The sequence below is a fragment of the Salvelinus namaycush genome, chromosome 12, assembly GCF_016432855.1.
Source record: "Salvelinus namaycush isolate Seneca chromosome 12, SaNama_1.0, whole genome shotgun sequence".
Lineage (NCBI taxonomy): Eukaryota > Metazoa > Chordata > Actinopteri > Salmoniformes > Salmonidae > Salvelinus > Salvelinus namaycush.
In genome coordinates this window covers 49243417-49262841 of record NC_052318.1, presented here as the reverse complement: position 1 = coordinate 49262841, position 19425 = coordinate 49243417, and the positions used below count along the sequence as shown (strand labels likewise).

The 19425-nt window shown below is 41.1% G+C and overlaps 1 protein-coding gene across 1 annotated transcript in view; it reads left to right on the top strand.

Annotated features, from left to right (window-relative positions):
- The window catches only part of f11r.1 (F11 receptor, tandem duplicate 1), a 36118-nt gene that overhangs the window by 12391 nt on the left and 4302 nt on the right, over positions 1-19425 (top strand). Inside the window, exons 2-6 of the mRNA XM_039005963.1 lie at positions 3066-3128; positions 3278-3394; positions 3606-3746; positions 7321-7523; positions 17529-17631. Coding sequence (XP_038861891.1) covers positions 3066-3128; positions 3278-3394; positions 3606-3746; positions 7321-7523; positions 17529-17631 — 627 coding nt within the window. The remainder of the gene's footprint in view (positions 1-3065; positions 3129-3277; positions 3395-3605; positions 3747-7320; positions 7524-17528; positions 17632-19425) is intronic.

Here is a 19425-nt window from a genome sequence, read left to right as displayed (position 1 = left end):
CCATAGCAACACCCACCCGTAGCACGTGTTCCAGCAGGTATACTTCACTGGTCATCCCCAAAGCCAACACCACCTTTTTGGCTACCTTTCCTTCCAGTTCTCTGCTGCCAATGACTGGAACGAATTGCAAAAACCACTGAAGCTGGAGACCCATATCTCCCTCACTAACATTAAGCATCAGCTGTCAGAGCAGCTTACCTATCACTGTACCTGTAAATAACCCATCCAAGAACCTCATCCCAATATTGTTTTTTGGGGGGTGCTTTTGCACCCCAGTTACTCTACTTGCACATCTATCACTCCAGTGTTAATGCTAAATTGTAATTATTTTGCCTCTGGCCCATTTTATTGCCTTACTGGTCCTAAACGATATCATAACCCAAGGCTTTCGACTCTGTCAATCACCACATTCTTATCGGCAGACACAACAGCCTTGGGTAGCCTCCATACTCTTCTACATTTGCATACACGGTACGAAGATCTTTCTACTGTGTTATTGACTTTACATTTAGGTGTAACTGTTTGTCGCTTTTCTTAATCTTGGCCAAGTCACAGTTGTTAATGAGAACTTGTTCATACCTGGTTAAATTAAGTTAAAAATCATAGCTAGCTATTTTTAAGAGGTTTTCAATTGGCATCTCTCCCCCTGTTCAGTTCCAGGTGTGGACTGGATTAGGTGTGAGCAGTGCAGGAGGTGGGCTCATGAGTTGTGCTCTAAAAACATTTCATGAAATACCTAGTGTTAACTTTAGCTGTTTATTTCCATGTTTTATTGTTCTTAGAATGACCTTCATCCCCATTGCAATTTTGAGACAAAAAGCAATTAGACATTGTTCTTGGGGGGGGCTAGTAACGGTGACTAACCCCATTCTGTACAAATTTGCACAACTGCAGCATTCAAATGAGGCTGAAATGAAAAATAATGGGACTGTTGCATCTAAATCCGGGGTGTTTATTTTCGATTCTGCGTGGATTGACACGGTAATAACCTAATTTGAGAAATGATGAAGGGAAAAAAAAACGGACCCCTCTGACGCAGTACGTTACATCGTGAAGTGTCACGACGTAACGTACAGCGTGCATTTGCAACTCATTTTGTGCCTTACAGCCTCTTTCCACCAGGGGTAGCCTTTCTCTCTTGCATATTAAAAACAAAGGGACAGGGTAAGAGGGATACCTAGTCAATTGTACAGCTGAATGCATTCATTTTGTCATCACTGCAATCCATCAAGACTTTCAAAAGCCGCGACAGCCGCTGTTTAATTCTGAACTTTAGCACCGCCCTAAAAACCTTATTCAAATTCGACACAAACCTTCAAATGGGTATGTATTGACACATTAAATAAACTCTATACTGTTTTATTTACATTTTAGAGGTGATAAGTTGGACAGATCGGGTGAAAAAAGCAGTTTCTCCACAACTTTCACTCACACAGTAGGTTTCACTTCCCCACCTACCATTTTTTAAAAGACCCGAAGGAGCTCATTTCCTTCAATCATGCAGAGATGGGCATCTTGAAGGTCTCGTCGTTGATTTTGCTGAAAGGGGAGAAATTGTGCTTTACAATGGTATTGATATTACAGTTGACCTGGAAGTATTATGTTTTTGGGGCGCTAAAATAAGGTCAATATTACGGACCAGCACAATGTACAAAAGTGCGTTGGTTACAGTTACCCTACTCATCTTGTTGGCTGGTGGAAAAAAATAATAACATGTGGACAGTTATTCCAATATCTTCAATATGCGCTTCGGATCTGGATAAGGATGCACTCAGTTGTGTCCCCGATGTGTCTTCACTTGTAGCCTCAGACCCAATCAAAGATTTTTATAACTAAATCAAGATGGACAACAGCCTGTCATTTCCTTTGAGAACAGATAAGTCATAGTGGGCAGCATAAGCAAGGAGGTGGGCAGATCCAAGCATGAGTTTGCGAGATCCAATTGTCCCGTTGTAGCTTAAATCTGCATGTTTCAGTTGGGGAATGCCTACTCTGAAGTGCACATGTGCAATCACTCAATATGCTTTTGCACTCCTAAACAATGCACTTTTGTTTTTCAAACTTTGGCAAAGGCTAAAGTCTACAAAATTGTCAACTCTGGTCATAAGATTCTAGTTTGGGGAACTGTATTTAGATAAAATGTTTCATCGATGAGAATGTGCAGGATGTAGGCCAAAATCCATCTACTCTCACTGCGGCCGCTGGGCTTCCCCTCATTACCATATTTGGTAGTGAGTGGAAACGCTAAGCGGAAGCTTCAAATTCATACATCCATAGAACAATAAGACATATTTCAATCTGTGATCCGGTCACGGCGAGCCATGTGAGTGAGCAATGCTTCGGCACGCAGAAGGGAATTAAAATCATTATTATACAACGGCCACTGGCCGCAAAAGGCATGGATGTTTTTTAGGTGGCATTACAGGCACACAAAGGGGATGCACCCGGGAAATTCGAGTTATTGTGAATGACACTGTTGAAGTGTGTACAGCCTGCGCAACTGTGTTTTCAGAGTTTTCTATCCAAATCTACTAATTACATGCATATTCTAGCTTTTAGGACTGAGTAGCAGGCAGTTTACTCTGGGCACCTTTTTATCCAAGCTACTCAAAGAAGTTAAGTCAATAAATTCACTTTCGTGCAAAAAGAAATGTTCTAGACCCAACCATGGCTCTGTATAGCCTATCAGCTGTAGTTACATAGACCCGAGGACACAGAACGGGACCTGACCCGGATCCGAGGGTCAACTACAGTTTTTCCTACCCCAGACCCGTGAAGACCTAGTCCACACCCTGTGTGCTTCAGGCCATTGGTTGGCACATCACCAGGCATGCTCTTAGGGCTTTAGAGGGGAGCAGGTCATTGATATGACTCCCTGATTTAAAATTGAAAGGCTTTAGAGTTCAGCGGAAACCAAAACAGTCATCTCGGCAGGTGTTTATGTTAATGGTAGATGGTGGAGTTAAGACTTGAGCACTTGGTGTTTGAATACCGAAGATGCAATGCATCCCTCAAGTAATTTCACATCTTTAATGTCTCTGATCTCTCTACTTCTCTCTCCCCAGGTATAGACTGTGCCTTCACAGTCACAACCAGCAATGCAGATGTGAGGGCTAAAGAAAATGAAGGTTAGTCGTGGAGAATGGAAATGAGATATCAATTGGCATGTTTTCTGTTGTCTGTTGCAAGGAAGGAATACAGAATATTATATTGAGAATGTTTAATTGTGTTTGTCCCACAGCTTTGTGGTTTAAACTGATCAGACTGTTCTCTACAGGTGCTGATCTTACCTGCACTCACTCTGCTGACTTTGGTGCAAATGCCAGAGTTGAGTGGAAGTTTAAGGACATGAAGGGCTCTACAACTCATGTCATTTTTGATGGGAAACCTACCAGTAAGTACATCAACTTTTCAGACTGTTTGTTTATTCCAAAGAAATGCATTACGTATGGCCTCTTGTATTTGTAGGACTTGTAATTATTTGCTTGTGTATTCATCCACGTTAACGGTTAGACCATTCTTCTATTCAAACCCGAACACTTTTGTTATCCCTACAAATGAGTGACTGGCCATTCCTCCAGTATAACGTTTCCTCCCTCTCTCAGCACCGTATGCCGGCCGTGTCAATATGTTTGATGGGGTGCTGAGGTTCATTGACGTGACGCGGAACGATAATGGGGAGTTTTATTGTGCCGTGTCTGGTAGTCAGAAGTTTGGGGAGGTCAAAGTGAAGCTCACCGTTTTAGGTAAGTACAATCTAGAGGACTGTTATTAGCATGTTTTTTTAACAACTCCTATACAAATTGTAGATTATCAGATACTCAACAAGGCCTGATTTTTCATTATTACTGAAACGGGACCCAAGTGTTGCATATAAAGATCCAGTCCATAAAAAAATTTGAGGCCCCTTACACTGCAGTGTTGTGATCCAGAAATGCTAGCAAAATGCATGGCGCATAGAATTAAAAAGGTATTGTTGATATTTTTCTTAATTAGCCAGGTTCTTTTACATGGACGATACACAAAAAAAAAATAAGACAAGTACTATAAACAATAGAACACTGAAAAATCTGGGAAACCAGGCCTGGTAGTCATAGCTGACTTTTAAAAATACTTTTGATAAAGTACGACTGGAATTTATATAAATGCCTGGAATATTTCAATTTTGGATCATCTCTAGTACAATGGACTGAAATTATGTTCAGTGCATTTGGAAAGTATTCAGACCCTCTGACTTTTTCCATATTTTGTTACATTACAGCCTTATTCTAAAATGGATGAAAAAATTCTCATCAATCTACACACAGTAACCCAAAATGACAAGCAATGAGGTTTTAAGAATTTTACAAAGTTATATAAACATTTAAACTGAAACTTAATTTACTTAAGTATTCAGTCCCTGTACTTTGTTGAAGCACCTTTGTTGGCAGTGATTACAGCCTTGGGTGTGACGCTACAAGCTTGGTCCACCTGTATTTGGGGAGTTTTTCCCATTTCTGCTCTGCAGATCCTCTCCACTGCATGGCTATTTGCAGGTCTCTCCAGAGATGTTCGATCGGGTTCAAGGCTGGGCCACTCTGGCTGGGCCACTCAAGGACATTCAGAGACCTGAAGCCACTCCTGCGTTGTCTTGGCTGTTAGCTTAGGGTTGTTATCCTGTTGGAACATTCACCCCAGTCTGAGGTACTGAGCGCTTTGGAGCAGGTTTTCATCAAGGATCTCGCTGTACTTTTCTCAGTTCCTCTTTCCCTCGATCCTGACTAGTCTCCCAGTCCCTGCCTCTGAAAAGCATCCCCACAGCATGATGCTGCCACCACCATGTTTTACTGTAGGGATGGTGCCAGGTTTCCTCCAGTCCAAAGAGTTCAATCTTGGTTTTATTAGACCAGAGAATCTTGTTTCTCATGGTCTGAGTGTCTTTCGGTGCCATTTTGGCAAACTCCAAGCTGGCTGTTGTGCCTTTTTTACTGAAGTGGCTTCCGTCTGCCTACTCTACCATAAAGGCCTGATTGGTGGAGTGCTACAGAGATGTTCTTCTGGAAGAGTCTCTCCTCCACAGAGGAATCAAGGAGCTCTGTCAGACCATTGGGTTCTGCAAAAATGTCTAAACCGGTTTTCGATTTGTCACTATGGGGTAGTGTGTGTAGATTGAGGATTTTCATTAAAATATATATTTTAGGATAAGGCTGTAACATGGAAAAAGTCAAGGGGTCTGAATACTCTCTTAATGCACTGTATATGTATTAAGGCCATTGAAATGTGAGCTATTAAAATCATATCAAACAATCCCAAGGGTCTAGAAATCCAGGGCTTAAAAACAAGGGTGTCATTGTATGCAGATTCAAGTTTTCTAATATATCCACAATTTTCCTCCACAGCGTCATAGAGGATCTAGATACTTTTCTAACCTCTCTGGATTACAACGAAATTATAAGTGTACTATTACATATTAGATCACAAAAAATTTGACTTACATTACCGTGTAGTTTACCAATAAAATTGTCTGACTGATGTGGACATACTCGGTCTTAATTTTTCAGGATATGATCTTGGTACAATATATTTTAATAGAAAGTTAGCATAAAAATAAAAAGGAACTTGCTACCATGGAATGGAAAATACCTGTCCATTTTGTGTGAAAAATCACCCTGATTTAACTCTTTAGTCATATCCCAGTTTAACTATTTACGTATGGCCTTGCCTATACCTAGCAACTTGTTTATAGTTTTTTTTTTTAATTATGGAAAAAAAAAAAAGTGTATATATATATATATTATTTGGAAACGGCAAGCCAGACACAATTGGACGGGCCTATTTATATAATGAATATGAATTCGAAGGGCAAATATTATTAAAGCATTCAACCTCACTAAAGGCATGAGTCATATGCATATCTTTTGTATCTGAAGTTGTTCTTTATCAGATTAAGAATATCTCGCCCCATGTTCAAGAATGGCCTTTTTCCCCCTTTATTCAGATTACAACCTCTCACTTTCGGTTATTAAAAATGAATTCTCAAATATCGCATCTTTTTTCAAAACAAGCTCTAGAAAGTTGGTTGCTATTTCAGTTTAATCCACCAGGAAAGACAGAAAAAATATTATGGTTAAACTCTAATATACTAATGGATAAAAACAAACATTACTTTTGGAATAAATTAAATCTTTTGTCAACAATATAAGAAATAGGACTGGTGGAGTTAAGTCACACATGCAGCTAACAAAAATATGGAAATATCTGCTCTACCCAAATTTACAACCAAGTAATTGCAGCATTACTGCAGAAATGGAAGAGGGGAGAAGAGTAAGGAACTTGTCGTTCGGGCCATGCATTAAAGACCAAAATTGGCTAAAAAAAATTGTGATTTAATAAAGTATACCAGTTTAATTTAAAGACACGAATTGCCAGCTGTGCCACAAAGATTGCAAAATAGTTAAAGTTTTATGAACTGATGACGCCGGATTCAGAACTTAGAATTTTTGTGTGTGTGCGCACGTGCCAGCTCTGCAGATTTTACTCCGAGACATTCATTAGATAATTTGATTTGGTACTGTCTAATATATATTTAAGCTTGTTTTTGTTCTGAAGGATTGGATTAAAAACAAACTAAAGATCACTATTGTAAAATACACTCTGTAAAATGTATATCGTATGCATAAACTGGAAGGGGAAGCCTAAGTGTTCCATTAGTTAACTTCAAGTAGGGGAGGGGTGGTCGGGTTAGGAGAAAATAATATTTACAAAACATTATATAGTACCAGTCAAAAGTTTGCACACCACCTCCATTCCAGGGTTCTTCTATATTTCCTACATTGTAGAATAATAGACATAAACTATTAAATAACACATGGAATCAAAGTGTCTAACCTCAAATATATTATTTGAGCTGAGGTATAGGAATTATAGGACTTTCTCTACACAATTTGTATTTCAAATACCTTTGACTATTGGATGTTCTTATAGGCACCCCAGAGGTGCCTTATTGCTATTTTAAAATGATTACCAACATGAATAGAACAGTAAACAAGTGTTTTATGCGTCATACCCGTGGTATATTATCTGATGTACCTACAGCTGAAATTCTGTTTCAGCCAATCAGCATCTAGGACCCAAACTACCCGGGTTTATTATTACATGAGCTAGACACTGCTTTGAGGGATTATCTTCATCGGAGTTCATCTGAGAAATTATATTACCTGTAAATGTTATACACAGGATAGAAACTCCCTTGTAATGTGACAATTCTATGACCCTGTGTGAATTGATTCAGGATACCACGACAATAAGATGTCAGTAACACTATATTCCGTTTTCCTGCAGTGCCTCCATCCATGCCTATGTGTAGGGTCCCAGCCTCTGTGACAACGGCGCATAGCGTGCTGCTTTCCTGCTATGATGCCCAGGGGTCACCTCCCCCTACCTACAAGTGGTACAAAGACAATAACCCTCTCCCGGAGGACCCCAGCAAGTTCGCTGCCTTCAAGAACTACACCTACAAGATCAACACTCTCATTGGCAACCTGGTCAGTGTTGCGGCATCCTTTTCACCCCAACTCTCATTGCTAGGCCTACACAACATTAACCTGGGTCATATTCATTGCAGCACATGGGAACAAAACGTTTTGTGTACACGTACACAATTATGCACTTGATTTAAGAATTGTTGAGGGTAAGCAGTCTGCTTATATCCATCGTGGTCCTCTTTCATGATAGTGTTTGGCGTATGTGACCGACCGCCTTGATTCGATCTAATGTAGCAAAAAAGGAATGGTGTTTGAAATGGTGTTTTTTTACATTGGATAAAAGCAGACACGCACAGGGGCTACAAAATGGTATATCATACACTGCATTTGAGGAACAATGCATTATTCACACCCTCTTAAGCTTTAGCCACACCCATCTCTAAGGGTTGATTCGAGCGTTCTGTCGTAACAGTCAAGCACCCAAGCCAACTGGCTAACAGTTGTCGCATTGACGTTCTATTAAAATGGACACGTGTAGTCTTTTGCCAAGACATGTAGCTAGCAAGCTAAGCAATGAACCATAATCACCACTCAAGACATTTTTTTCCCCTTCATGCTGAGTGGTTATTGAAAGGGAGAGGGCTGGAAAGATAAAAAAAAAAAAAATACATTGACAATAGCATCCATTCTCATTGGATGTAATAACATACTTTGTTTGCTTGCTGTTAGAGGTAAAACATTACTTTGAGAAGTTCCACAGGTCATTAGTGGTGGTTCATTAAGCCAATCAGAAATACTATCAGGGTATGTTTTATATACCTACATTTGCACGCAGGCCAGGTAGCCTGTAGGCCTACTTCTATGCGTGCTCGTCCTTACTCAACATTGACAGTAGTGCTCCGAACAAAAGACGATGACTAAATTGACAACTCGTAAATGGAATGAAATAAACCAAAGCTTTTCTCTTGTGTAGTATATGTTGTGCTCAGTGCAAACAACCTCTCCACTCTGACAATGAGAACGGCAAAAGACCGGAATAATGTTGAATGCATTAACAGAAATTCACATAACCAAACAAACATTGTAGATTACAAATTATAGGCATTAACGGTAAATGTAATGGGGGAATTGATATACACTAACAATTCACACAATGAAAGTGCACAAATTGGCAGGAGTCACATTGAGACGTGCAGCCCGTTCTTGGACTGTGCCATCCACACGGCCTCCACAATGGATTAGTTCACTCACATGGGTGCGACTCACAGGTGTCTCGTGTGCCATTTAAAAAAAAAATAAATAAATAAAAAGATTAATAATAAAAAGTGTGCTTCTTCTCGAATAAGAAATGTATATCTTGGTCGACCAATAGCCTATTGACCAAACAGTTGACTAATTGGGGTCCGTCCAACATCCTTCATATTATTTACAGTACAAGTCAAAAGTTTGAACACCTACTCATTGAAAGGTTTTTCTTAATTTTTGCATTTTCTACATTGTAGAATAATAGTGAAGATGCAAACTATGAAATAACACACATGGAATCATGTAGTCACCAAAAAAGTATTAAACGAGTCAAAATATATTCTATTTTTCTAATTAGCCACGCTTTGCACACTCTTGACATTCTCTCAACCAGCTTCATGAGGAATGCTTTTCAAACAGTCTTGAAGGAGTTCCCACATGCGGAGCACTTGTTGGCTGCGTTTCCTAAGCTCTGCGGTCCAACTCATCCCAAACCATCTCAATTGGGTTGAGGTTGGCTGATTGTGGAGGCCAGGTCATCTGATGCAGCACCTTGGTCAAATAACCCTTACACAGCCTGGAGGTGTGTTGGGTCGTTGTCCTGTTGAAAAACAAATGATAGTTCCACTATGCGCAAACCAGATGGGATGGTGTATCGCTGTGGTAACCATGCTGGTTAAGTGTGCCTTGAATTCTAAATAAATCAGTGTCACCAGCAAAGCACCCCCACACATTACACCTCCTATTCCATGCTTCACAGTGGGAACCACATATGCGGAGATCGTCCATTCACCTACTCTGCGTCTCACAGACACGACGGTTGGAACCAAAAATCTAATTTGGACTCATAAGACCAAAGGACAGATTTCCACTGGTCTAATGTATGTTGCTCGTGTTTCTTGGCCCAAGCAAATCTTCTTATTGGTGTCCTTTTAGTAGTAATATCTTTGCAGCAATTTGACCATGAAGGCCTAATTCAGTCTCTCCTGTGAACAGTTTCTGTTACTTAAACTCTGCATTTATTTGGGCTGCAATTTCTGAGGCTGGTAACTCGAATGAACTTGTCCTCTGCAGCAGAGGTAACTTGGTCTTCCTTTTAGAGGTCGACCGACTAATCGGAATGGCCGATTTTTATTTATTTATATATATATATATATAATATTTTTTAAATATTTATTTTTTTATTTAAATTATTATTATTATTATTATTTTTTTTTTATTAGGGCTGATTTTCAAGTTTTCATAACAATCGGAAATCTGTATTTTTGGACACCGATTTAGCCGATTTTTTTTTTAAATATTTTTTTAAAATTATATTTTTACACCTTTATTTAACTAGGGAAGTCGGTCAAGAACACGTTCTTATTTTCAATGACGGCCTAGGAACGGTGGGTTAACTGCCTTGTTCAAGGGCAGAACGACAGATTTTTTACCTTGTCAGCTCAGGGATTCAATCTTGCAACCTTACAGTTAACTAGTCCAACGCTCTAACCAGCTGCCTTACATTGCACTCCACGAGGAGCCTGCCTGTTACGCGAATGCAGTAGAAGCCAAGGTAAGTTGCTAGCTAGCATTAAACGTATCTTATAAAATACAATCATAATCACTAGTTAACTACACATGGTTGATATTACTAGTTTATCTAGCGTGCCCTCCGTTGCATATAATCGATGCGGTGGCATTCGCAAAAAAGGACTGTCGTTGCTCCAACGTGTACCTAACCATAAACATCAATGCCTTTCTTAAAATCAATACACAGAAGTATATATTTTTAAACCTGCATATTTAGCTAAAAGAAATCCAGGTTAGCAGGCAATATTAACCAGGTGAAATAGTCACTTCTCTTGCGTTCATTGCACAGTGTCAGGGTATATGCAACAGTTTGGGCCGCCTGGCTCGTTGCGAACTAATTTGCCAGAATTTTACGTAATTATGACATAACATTGAAGGTTGTGCAATGTAACAGGAATATTTAGACTTATGGATGCCACCCGTTAGATAAAATACGGAACGGTTCCGTATTTCACTAAAAGAATAAACGTTTTGTTTTTGAAATTATAGTTTCCGGATTTGACCATATTAATGACCTAAGGTTCGTATTTCTGTGTTATTATGTTAAGTCTATGATTTGATAGAGCAGTCTGACTGAGTGGTGGTAGGCACCATCAGGCTCGTAAGCATTCATTCAAACAGCATTTTCGTGCGTTTTGCCAGCAGCTCGTCGCTGTGCTTCAAGCATTGCACTGTTTATGACTTCAAGCCTATCATTTCCCGAGATTAGGCTGGTGTAACAAATGTGAAATGCTTAGCGGGGTGCGCACTAATAGCGATTCAAACGTCACTTGCTCTGAGACTTGGAGTAGTTGTTCCCCTTGCTCTGCATGGGTAACGCTGCTTCGAGGGTGGCTGTTGTCGATGTGTTCCTGGTTTGAGCCCAGGTTGGAGCGAGGAGAGGAACGGACGCTATACTGTTACACTGGCTATACTGTTACACTGGCAATACTAAAGTGCTTATAAGAACATCCAATAGTCAAAGGTATTTGAAATACAAATCGTGTAGAGAAATATTCCTATAATAACTACAACCTAAAACTTCTTACCTGGGAATATTGAAGACTCATGTTAAAAGGAACCACCAGCTTTCATATGTTCTGAGCAAGGAACTTAAACGTTAGCTTTCTTACATGGCACATATTGCACTTTTACTTTCTTCAACACTTTGTTTTTGCATTATTTAAACCAAATTGAACATGTTTCATTATTTATTTGAGGCTAAATTGATTTTATTGATGTATTATATTAAGTTAAAATAAGTGTTCATTCAGTATTGTTGTAATTGTCATTATTACAAATAAAATAAAAAAATCGGCCGATTAATCGGTATCGGCTTTTTTGGTCCTCCAATAATCGGTATCGGCGTTGAAAAATCATAATCGGTCGACCTCTACTTCCTTTCCTGTGGTGGTCCTCATGAGCCAGTTACTTCATCAGAGCTTGGTTTTAGCGACTGCACTTGACATTTTCCGAATTGACTGACCATGTCTTAAAGTAATGGACTGTCATTTTGTCTTTGCTTATTTGAGCTTATTCTTGCCATAATATGAACTTGGTCTTTTACCAATATGAACTTGGTCTTTTACCAAATAGGGCTATTTTCTGCCTTTTCACAACACAACTGATTAGCTCAAACACATTAAGAAGGAAAGAAATTCCACAAATTAGCTTTTAACAAGGCGGCACACCTGTTAATTTAAATGCATGAAGCTGGTTGAGAATGCCAAGCGTGTGCAAAGTTGTCATCAAGGCAAAGGGTGGTTACTTTGACATTATTCAAATATAAAATATTTTAATTTAACACTACTTTTGGTTACCACATGATTCCATGTTATTTCTTAGTTTTGACATCTTCACTATTCTACAATGTAGAAAATAATAAAATTTAAAGTAAACCACTGGAATTAGTAGCTGTCAACTTTTGACTGGTACTGCATGTGTAGCAGGAATAACCGAAGCCCTAGCACGCTCCCCTATGGCACTCCACCGCTTATGGGTTTGGCCTTGGAGGGCAAACCATTTACTTCAACCACATGTTCCCTCCCTAGCAAGTAGGACATGCATGCATACAAGCCATTCAAGAGTGGTACTTCCCAACCCGGAGCCTCTAACTTGGCAAGTAGGAATTTTATGATTAACTTTATCGAAAGCCTTGAGGTCAAGCGGTACCATTATCAATCTCCTTCCTTATGTGGACATTTTTAAGTATGAGTCGGTAGAGTATGATTTTATGAACCTTGACTGGAATTAATGAATGAGATTTACATGCAAGTAGAGCTGCTCATGAACCACATTCTAAGATTTTGGTCTTGACAGTGAGGATGGAGACTGGCCTGTAGTTCCCATGTTTGGTCTCACTCGCCCCTTGTGCAAATTAATGACTGGCCATTTTTCGTTTGGGAATGTACCTAGCTCAAGAGGTTAATTACGTGAGTAATACATGGGGCAATTTGAACTGCTGCGTCTCAACAACCTTGCTGGTATAGCATCCACGCCAGTGGCTTTGGAGCAGTTAAGCTCCACTAGCATTTTAGCTACCGTGGCTACATAAACACTTTTTAAAGAAGAAAAGAGTTGGGTTGGACCCCAGATCGGCGTAGTAGCTCTTGAGTTGTTAATTCCCAAACAAGTGGTGGGTAAGTTGCTAACCAACTTATTGGCAACAGAAGTAAAACATGAGTTGCATTCATTAGCCACCATTTTGTTTTGTTGGAAACCAGCCCACTCATAATGTCTAGGCAATACTATTAGATTTGTTTTTGGCAGAGTTACTACATCCTAATTCTTAGAATACATTTTTGGGGCTTTTGTTCCCTCTCTTGGCTGTTATCTTTTTCTGAACATCATTCCTCTTGAGCCCTTTTTATATAAAAGGAAGTCAGAATGATCTTGGGTTTTACTAAACTCCTCTCACTGTCAACTGCGTTTATGTATAAATATTTGTATGCATATAAGACTCAACAGACACAAACTGAACAAGTTCCACAGACATGTGACTAACAGAAAATGAATAATGTGTCCCTGAACAAAGGGGAGGTCAAAATCAAAAGTAACAGTCAGTATCTGGTGTGGCCACCATCTGCATTAAGTACTGCAGTGCATCTCCTCCTCATGGACTGCACCAGATTTGCCAGTTCTTGCTGTGAGATGTTATCCCACTCTTCCACCAAGGCACGTGCAAGTTCCCGGACATTTCTGGGGGGGGGGAAATGGCCCTAGCCCTCACCTTCTGATCCAACAGGTCCCAGACGTGCTCAATGGGTTTGAGATCTGGGCTCTTCGCTGGCCATGGCAGAACACTGACATTCCTGTCTTGCAGGAAATCACGCACAGAACGAGCAGTATGGCTGGTGGCATTGTCATGCTGGAGGGCCATGTCAGGATGAGCCTGCAGGAAGGGTACCACATGAGGGAGGAGGATGTCTTGCCTGTAACACACAGCGTTGAGATTGCCTGCAATGACAACAAGCTCAGTTCAATGATGCTGTGATACCGCCCCAGATCATGACGGACCCTCCACCACCAAATCGATCCCGCTCCAGAGTACAGGCCTCGGTGTAACGCTCATTCCTTCGACGATAAACGCAAATCCGATCATCAACCCTGGTGAGACAACTGCGACTCGTCAGTGAAGAGCACTTTTTGCCAGTCCCGTCTGGTCCAGCGACGGTGGGTTTGTGCCCATAGGTGACGCTGTTGCCGGTGATGTCTGGTGAGGACCTGCCGTACAACAAGCCCTCAGTCCAGCCTCTCAGCCTATTGTGGACAGTCTGAGCACTGAGGCAGGGATTGTGCGTTCCTGGTGTAACTTGGGCAGTTGTTGCCATCCTGTCCCACAGGTGTGACGATTGGATGTACTGATCCTGTGCAGGTGTTACACGTGGTCTGCCACTGCGAGGACGATCAGCTGTCTGTCCTGTCTCCCTGTAGCGCTGTCTTAGGCGTCTCACGGTACGGACATTGCAATTTATTGCCATGGCTACATCTGCAGTCCTCATACCTCCTTGCAGCATTCCTAAGGAATGTTCACGCAGATGAGCAGGGACCCTAGGCATCTTTCTTTTGGTGTTTTTCAGAGTCAGTAGAAAGGCCTCTTTAGTGTCCTACGTTTTCATAACTGTGACCTTGTTAGTGTTTTAACGACCGTTCCACAGGTGCATGTTTATTAATTGTTTATGGCTTATTGAACAAGCATGGGGAAACAGGGTTTTAACCCTTTACAATAAATCTGAAGTTGTTTGGATTTTTACGAATCATCTTTGAAAGACAGGGTCCTGAAATATTTATTTCTTAAAGGCCTTCCTTGATTTAATGACTAAACCAAGGGCTAGATCTTTTCTTTACTCTGACTTGCCTAATAGGAGCCAGTTCACTATACCAAGGTGTTTCCTAAACATGTTAAAATGTTTGGCTAGTTTGCCAATCAGTGTTGAGCTGAGCTCAACTGTGGGTTGTCCTGGCACAGCAAAACCTCCCTCACGGGAGGCCAGTTTGGATTTGGCTTCACACCAATCAAATCACATCTAAAGCAAAATGTCATTGTCAGAAAAACGTGTCAGTTTCTGGTCTGCTTGTGTTGTCCTGCTGTAGTAGTAACTTGCTAAATTGGCCGTTGTGTTCTTGACTTCTCTGTACAGGCCAATGATTATGAAGGCGATTTCTGATTTAACCATACATTTCATATTGTGCCACTGGCCTGAGACAATTTGAAGTTCAATATGTAGGCTCATGTTAACTAGCTAGCTTAATGGCAAAAATGAACCAGCCAAGTGTGAGGAAGTTAACGTAAGGCTACCTAGCTAAATTGCTTGATAGCCTATAACATCAACTAAAAGCATACTGTATGACATTTCTTTACTTGTGCACTAGGGCTGACGTCAATTTGTTTGGTCTTTAGGCTGTTGGTCGACCAAGAATTTTTATTTAGATATATATATATATATTTATATTTGCTCCCATCTCGGTGAACTAATCCATTTCGGGGGCCTAAACTAAAAGCCAATTTATGCTTGATCCGAAAATGTAGTTGGGTGTGACGCAGTTGCGGAGCCTCCATAGGCATGCAGAGTCCAAGTCGAGCTCTGTACCGCATCGCCATGCGCCTCCCAAATTTTGTAACAAAGAGGAGGTCCCTGCATTGACATGATTGGTTAACGGTAGGTAGGGGTGTTAAATAAAAATCCTGTATAAACACAAACTGTTTGACAACAGGTCTGCATTGCTCCAAGAAGCGCAATAAGTATGCCTGACTTCTGCTGAGGCCATATCACCATAAATGCTGCATGGCCAATGCATGCTTCTCCCAAATGCACAATGCACTTCTCTCTCCAGAATGTGCGCACTCCCCACCAATTTGTGCAGTCATTGTTTCACAACTTCATGGTGTGAATTGTTTGAATGTTAGTGTATAACAATTCCCCATTTTACATGCTGTATCACCAGTAGTGCATTTACTGTTAATTTCAAATCTACAATGTTTTACTTTATTTACGGTCATTTATTTTAATGCATTCAATATTATTATTCCAGTCTTCCTGTTCTCATTGTCGGAGTGGACACATTGTTTGCAGAATGCACAACCTATGCTACACTTGTGAGAAACAAGTTTTGATTAATTTCATTCCATTTATGAATTTAGTTATTTTTTTGTTTGGAGCGCTCCTGTCAATGTTGAGTAAGGGACGCGCACACACAGAAGTAGGCCTATAGGCTACCTGGCCTGCGCGCAAATATAGACGCATAAACTGCTTAATGAAATTGAAAATAAAATAGGATCACGTTTAAAAGTAAAACTGCATTCTAGCTATTGTATTTAAGACCCTCTTGCAATTATTGGAAATAATAATCTGGTCAATCTGACAGCAGCAATAGCCAATTCTGTCTAGAGACCGTTCATCCCTTAAGTGTGCCCATCACTGGTAGCCATGGCACAGCTGATGGTCTCCCCAGGCCAGGTGCACTCCCGCTGCGGGTGTTTCCAGACCCGGCGCCGGGATAAAGTGACTAAGGGGGCAGTTGAAATCGGTGAGGGGGCACAATTTTGGGGGGGGGGGGTTCTTGCATTGGAAAGTAGCAACCTAGTTATTCATGCATGAAAACAAAAGTAATGAATATCAGTTTGACTTAGAATACTGACATAACTGCTAATGCAAACGAATGAATGCGAACAGAACAAAGCGGCGATACCAAGTAGGCTTAGTAAACCAAATACCAGATCGATACAGGCTAGTTAACAGTAAACAAAAGGCGACTGGAGAGCCAAAACAGACGACTACTACAGTGAGATGTAGGCATGCGTCAAACATGGATAATCATGGTGTTCTTGAGTTCAGCAACACGCTGTGATATGGCACATTGGAGCCTTAGCGGGCGATTTCAGTTTGCAAAAACTGGCGAGCGACAGCTCCGCTTCCACCAAATCGGGTGTTGCTTAGATCCAGCAGCGGTTTCACCTTCTATACATGGTTCTCTGTGTCAAGGGCACACAGGGCCTCCACCAGTTGGCTATTGCCTTCTCTGTTCTTGGTGACATGTCAGAACGATGCCGTTTTTTCTCCTCTGTCCTGCTGGCCTACTGTACTGTCTACCACGTATTGCTGGAGAGTTGTACTTGCATAACGTTGTCATTTGCTCGGAGCTGGTGGTGCGTTAGTGCCGCTGGCACTGAACTGTTACCAAATGGTTTTTGAAGTTGCTGTCACACCAACTTCTCGATGCACTGCGGACCACTGACTTCAGTGTAAAGATCTGTTGCTGTTGCCTGGAGTAATTTGTTTGAAGGATCGCGACGACTGAGGATTATGTGCACAATGGTGGCTGTAAACTTTCACCGCCTTCAGCAACCCTGTAGCCTCCAGTCTTACTCTGTTTTTTACGAACACTTGCATTTAGTGCCCGAGGAACTCCAGTGCTGTCAACTTTTAACATCCACTGACACAGTAGCAAGGTGTCCCCTTCTACTTTGGCTTTGTTTGGGTACTTTATCAAAGCCAATTTCTGATATCCATCGTGGCATTTTAGCTGGTTTGAGCTAGCTAAATAGGCTACGGCTAATAACACGTGTGCTGTATAGTTAACTCCTATGATCATTGGGATGCCAAACAGACTGACCATAGTTGGCTGTATAGCACAAATACATCTGGTACCAGGCTAACACAACAGTACTGTGTGGTATTCAACATTAAGTCTCTTATTTCAATTGTTTCCCTTTTTTAATTTTTTTTATTTCATATCAGCGCTTGTAAACGCCTCGTTCTATCCCTGCAGGAGTTTCCGTCTGCTTCTAAGATGGATACAGGAGACTACAGCTGTGAGGCTGTGAACGACGCCGGCCCTGCTAAACGCTGTCAGGCTGTCAGAATGGAAGTCCGTAAGTGCTCTTCGTTTTCTATGGATAGGGGAATGCCAAGAGTGCAAAGCTGTCAAGGCAAAGGGTGGCTATTTTGAACAATCTCAAATACAAAATATATTTTGATTTTGTTCAACACTTCTTTTGGTTGCATGATTCCATGTGTGTTATTTCATAGTTGTGATGTCTTCACTATTATTCTACGATGTAGTAAAAATGAAGAAACCCTGGAAGGATTAGTTATTTTTTGATATACAGTACCAGTCAAAAGTTAAATCATGATGCTATTCGAATACAGAAATTATTTCCGACCCTCATCCCTAATGTGAATCACTCTTATTTGGTTTTGATAGCAGCCTACTGGCCTAATACAAAAATGTGAAGGCGATATAGGAAAGTGTTTCCTTCATTCAAATGTAGGTCATACCATACAGATTCACATTATGTACACCTAAATTATTGTTATGCTGGTTTGGTTGGTGGATATGTTTCCTAACAACCCCTGGAATCAAAGTTTTTACATCAGCACAAGTGCTTTTACTATAACCAGACCTAGATGTGGGCGGCAGATAGGTTCGAGCGTTGGGCGAGTAACCGGAAGGTCGGTGGTTCGAATCCCGGCGTCAACGAGGTGAAGCAAAGGCACTTAACCCTAATTGCTCCAGTGGCAGGTGACCTTGGCCGTGACCCCACTCCCTGCAGTTGTCTCGGAACTTGGGATATGCAAAAACGATTTATTTCCATTACGTGTGTGTGTGTGTAACAAGCACCCCCCGAATATTATCATTATTTGCTTTGGTCTTTATGGCATAGTGAATGCACATATTCCTTTTACACTCAATGACAAGGATGTTAGGCTATTTCACTCTCCCATTTTGACTTTGTGAGCCAGGGTAATGTATCTAATTTCTCTATCGGTCTCTCCCTCAAAGGAAACATGTTTACATTTGCCAAAGCAAGTGAAATGAAGAAATACAACTGAGAATAAACAAATTTAAACTATTAGAAATGAATAATGAACATTGCACTCAACAGGTTTAGAAAAGATACATTTCAAGTGTTATAAACTCAGCATAAAAATAAATGTCCTCTGTCAACTGTGTTTATTTTCAGCAAACTAGATTCAACAACTGAGACAAACTGAACAAGTTCCACCTACATGTGACTAACAGAAATTGAATGTGTCCCTGAACAAAGGGGGGGTCAAAATCGAAAGTAAGTCAGTATCGGGTATGGCCACCATCTGCATTAAGTACTGCAGTGCATCTCCTCCTCATGGACTGCACCAGATTTGCCAGTTCTTGCTGTGAGATGTTACCCCACTCTTCCACCAAGGCACGTGCAAGTTCCCGAACATTTCTGGGGGGGAATGGCCCTCACCCTCCGATCCAACAGGTCCAGACGTGCTCAATGGGATTGAGATCCGGGCTCTTCGCTGGCCATGTCAGAACACTGACATTCCTGTCTTGCAGGAAATCACGCACAGAATGAGCAGTATGGCTGGTGGCATTGTCATGCTGGAGGGTCATGTCAGGATGCGCCTGCAGAAAGGGTACCACATGAGGGAGGAGGATGTCTTGCCTGTAACGCACAGCGTTGAGATTGACGACAAGCTCAGTCCGATGATGCTGTGACACACCGCCCCAGACCATGACGAACCCTCCACCTCCAGAGTACAGGCCTCGGCGTAACGCTCATTCCTTTGACGATAAACACGAATCTGACCATCACCCCTGTTGAGACAAAACCGCGACTCGTCAGTGAAGAGCACTTTTTGCCAGTCATGTCTAGTCCAGCGACAGTGGGTTTGTGCCA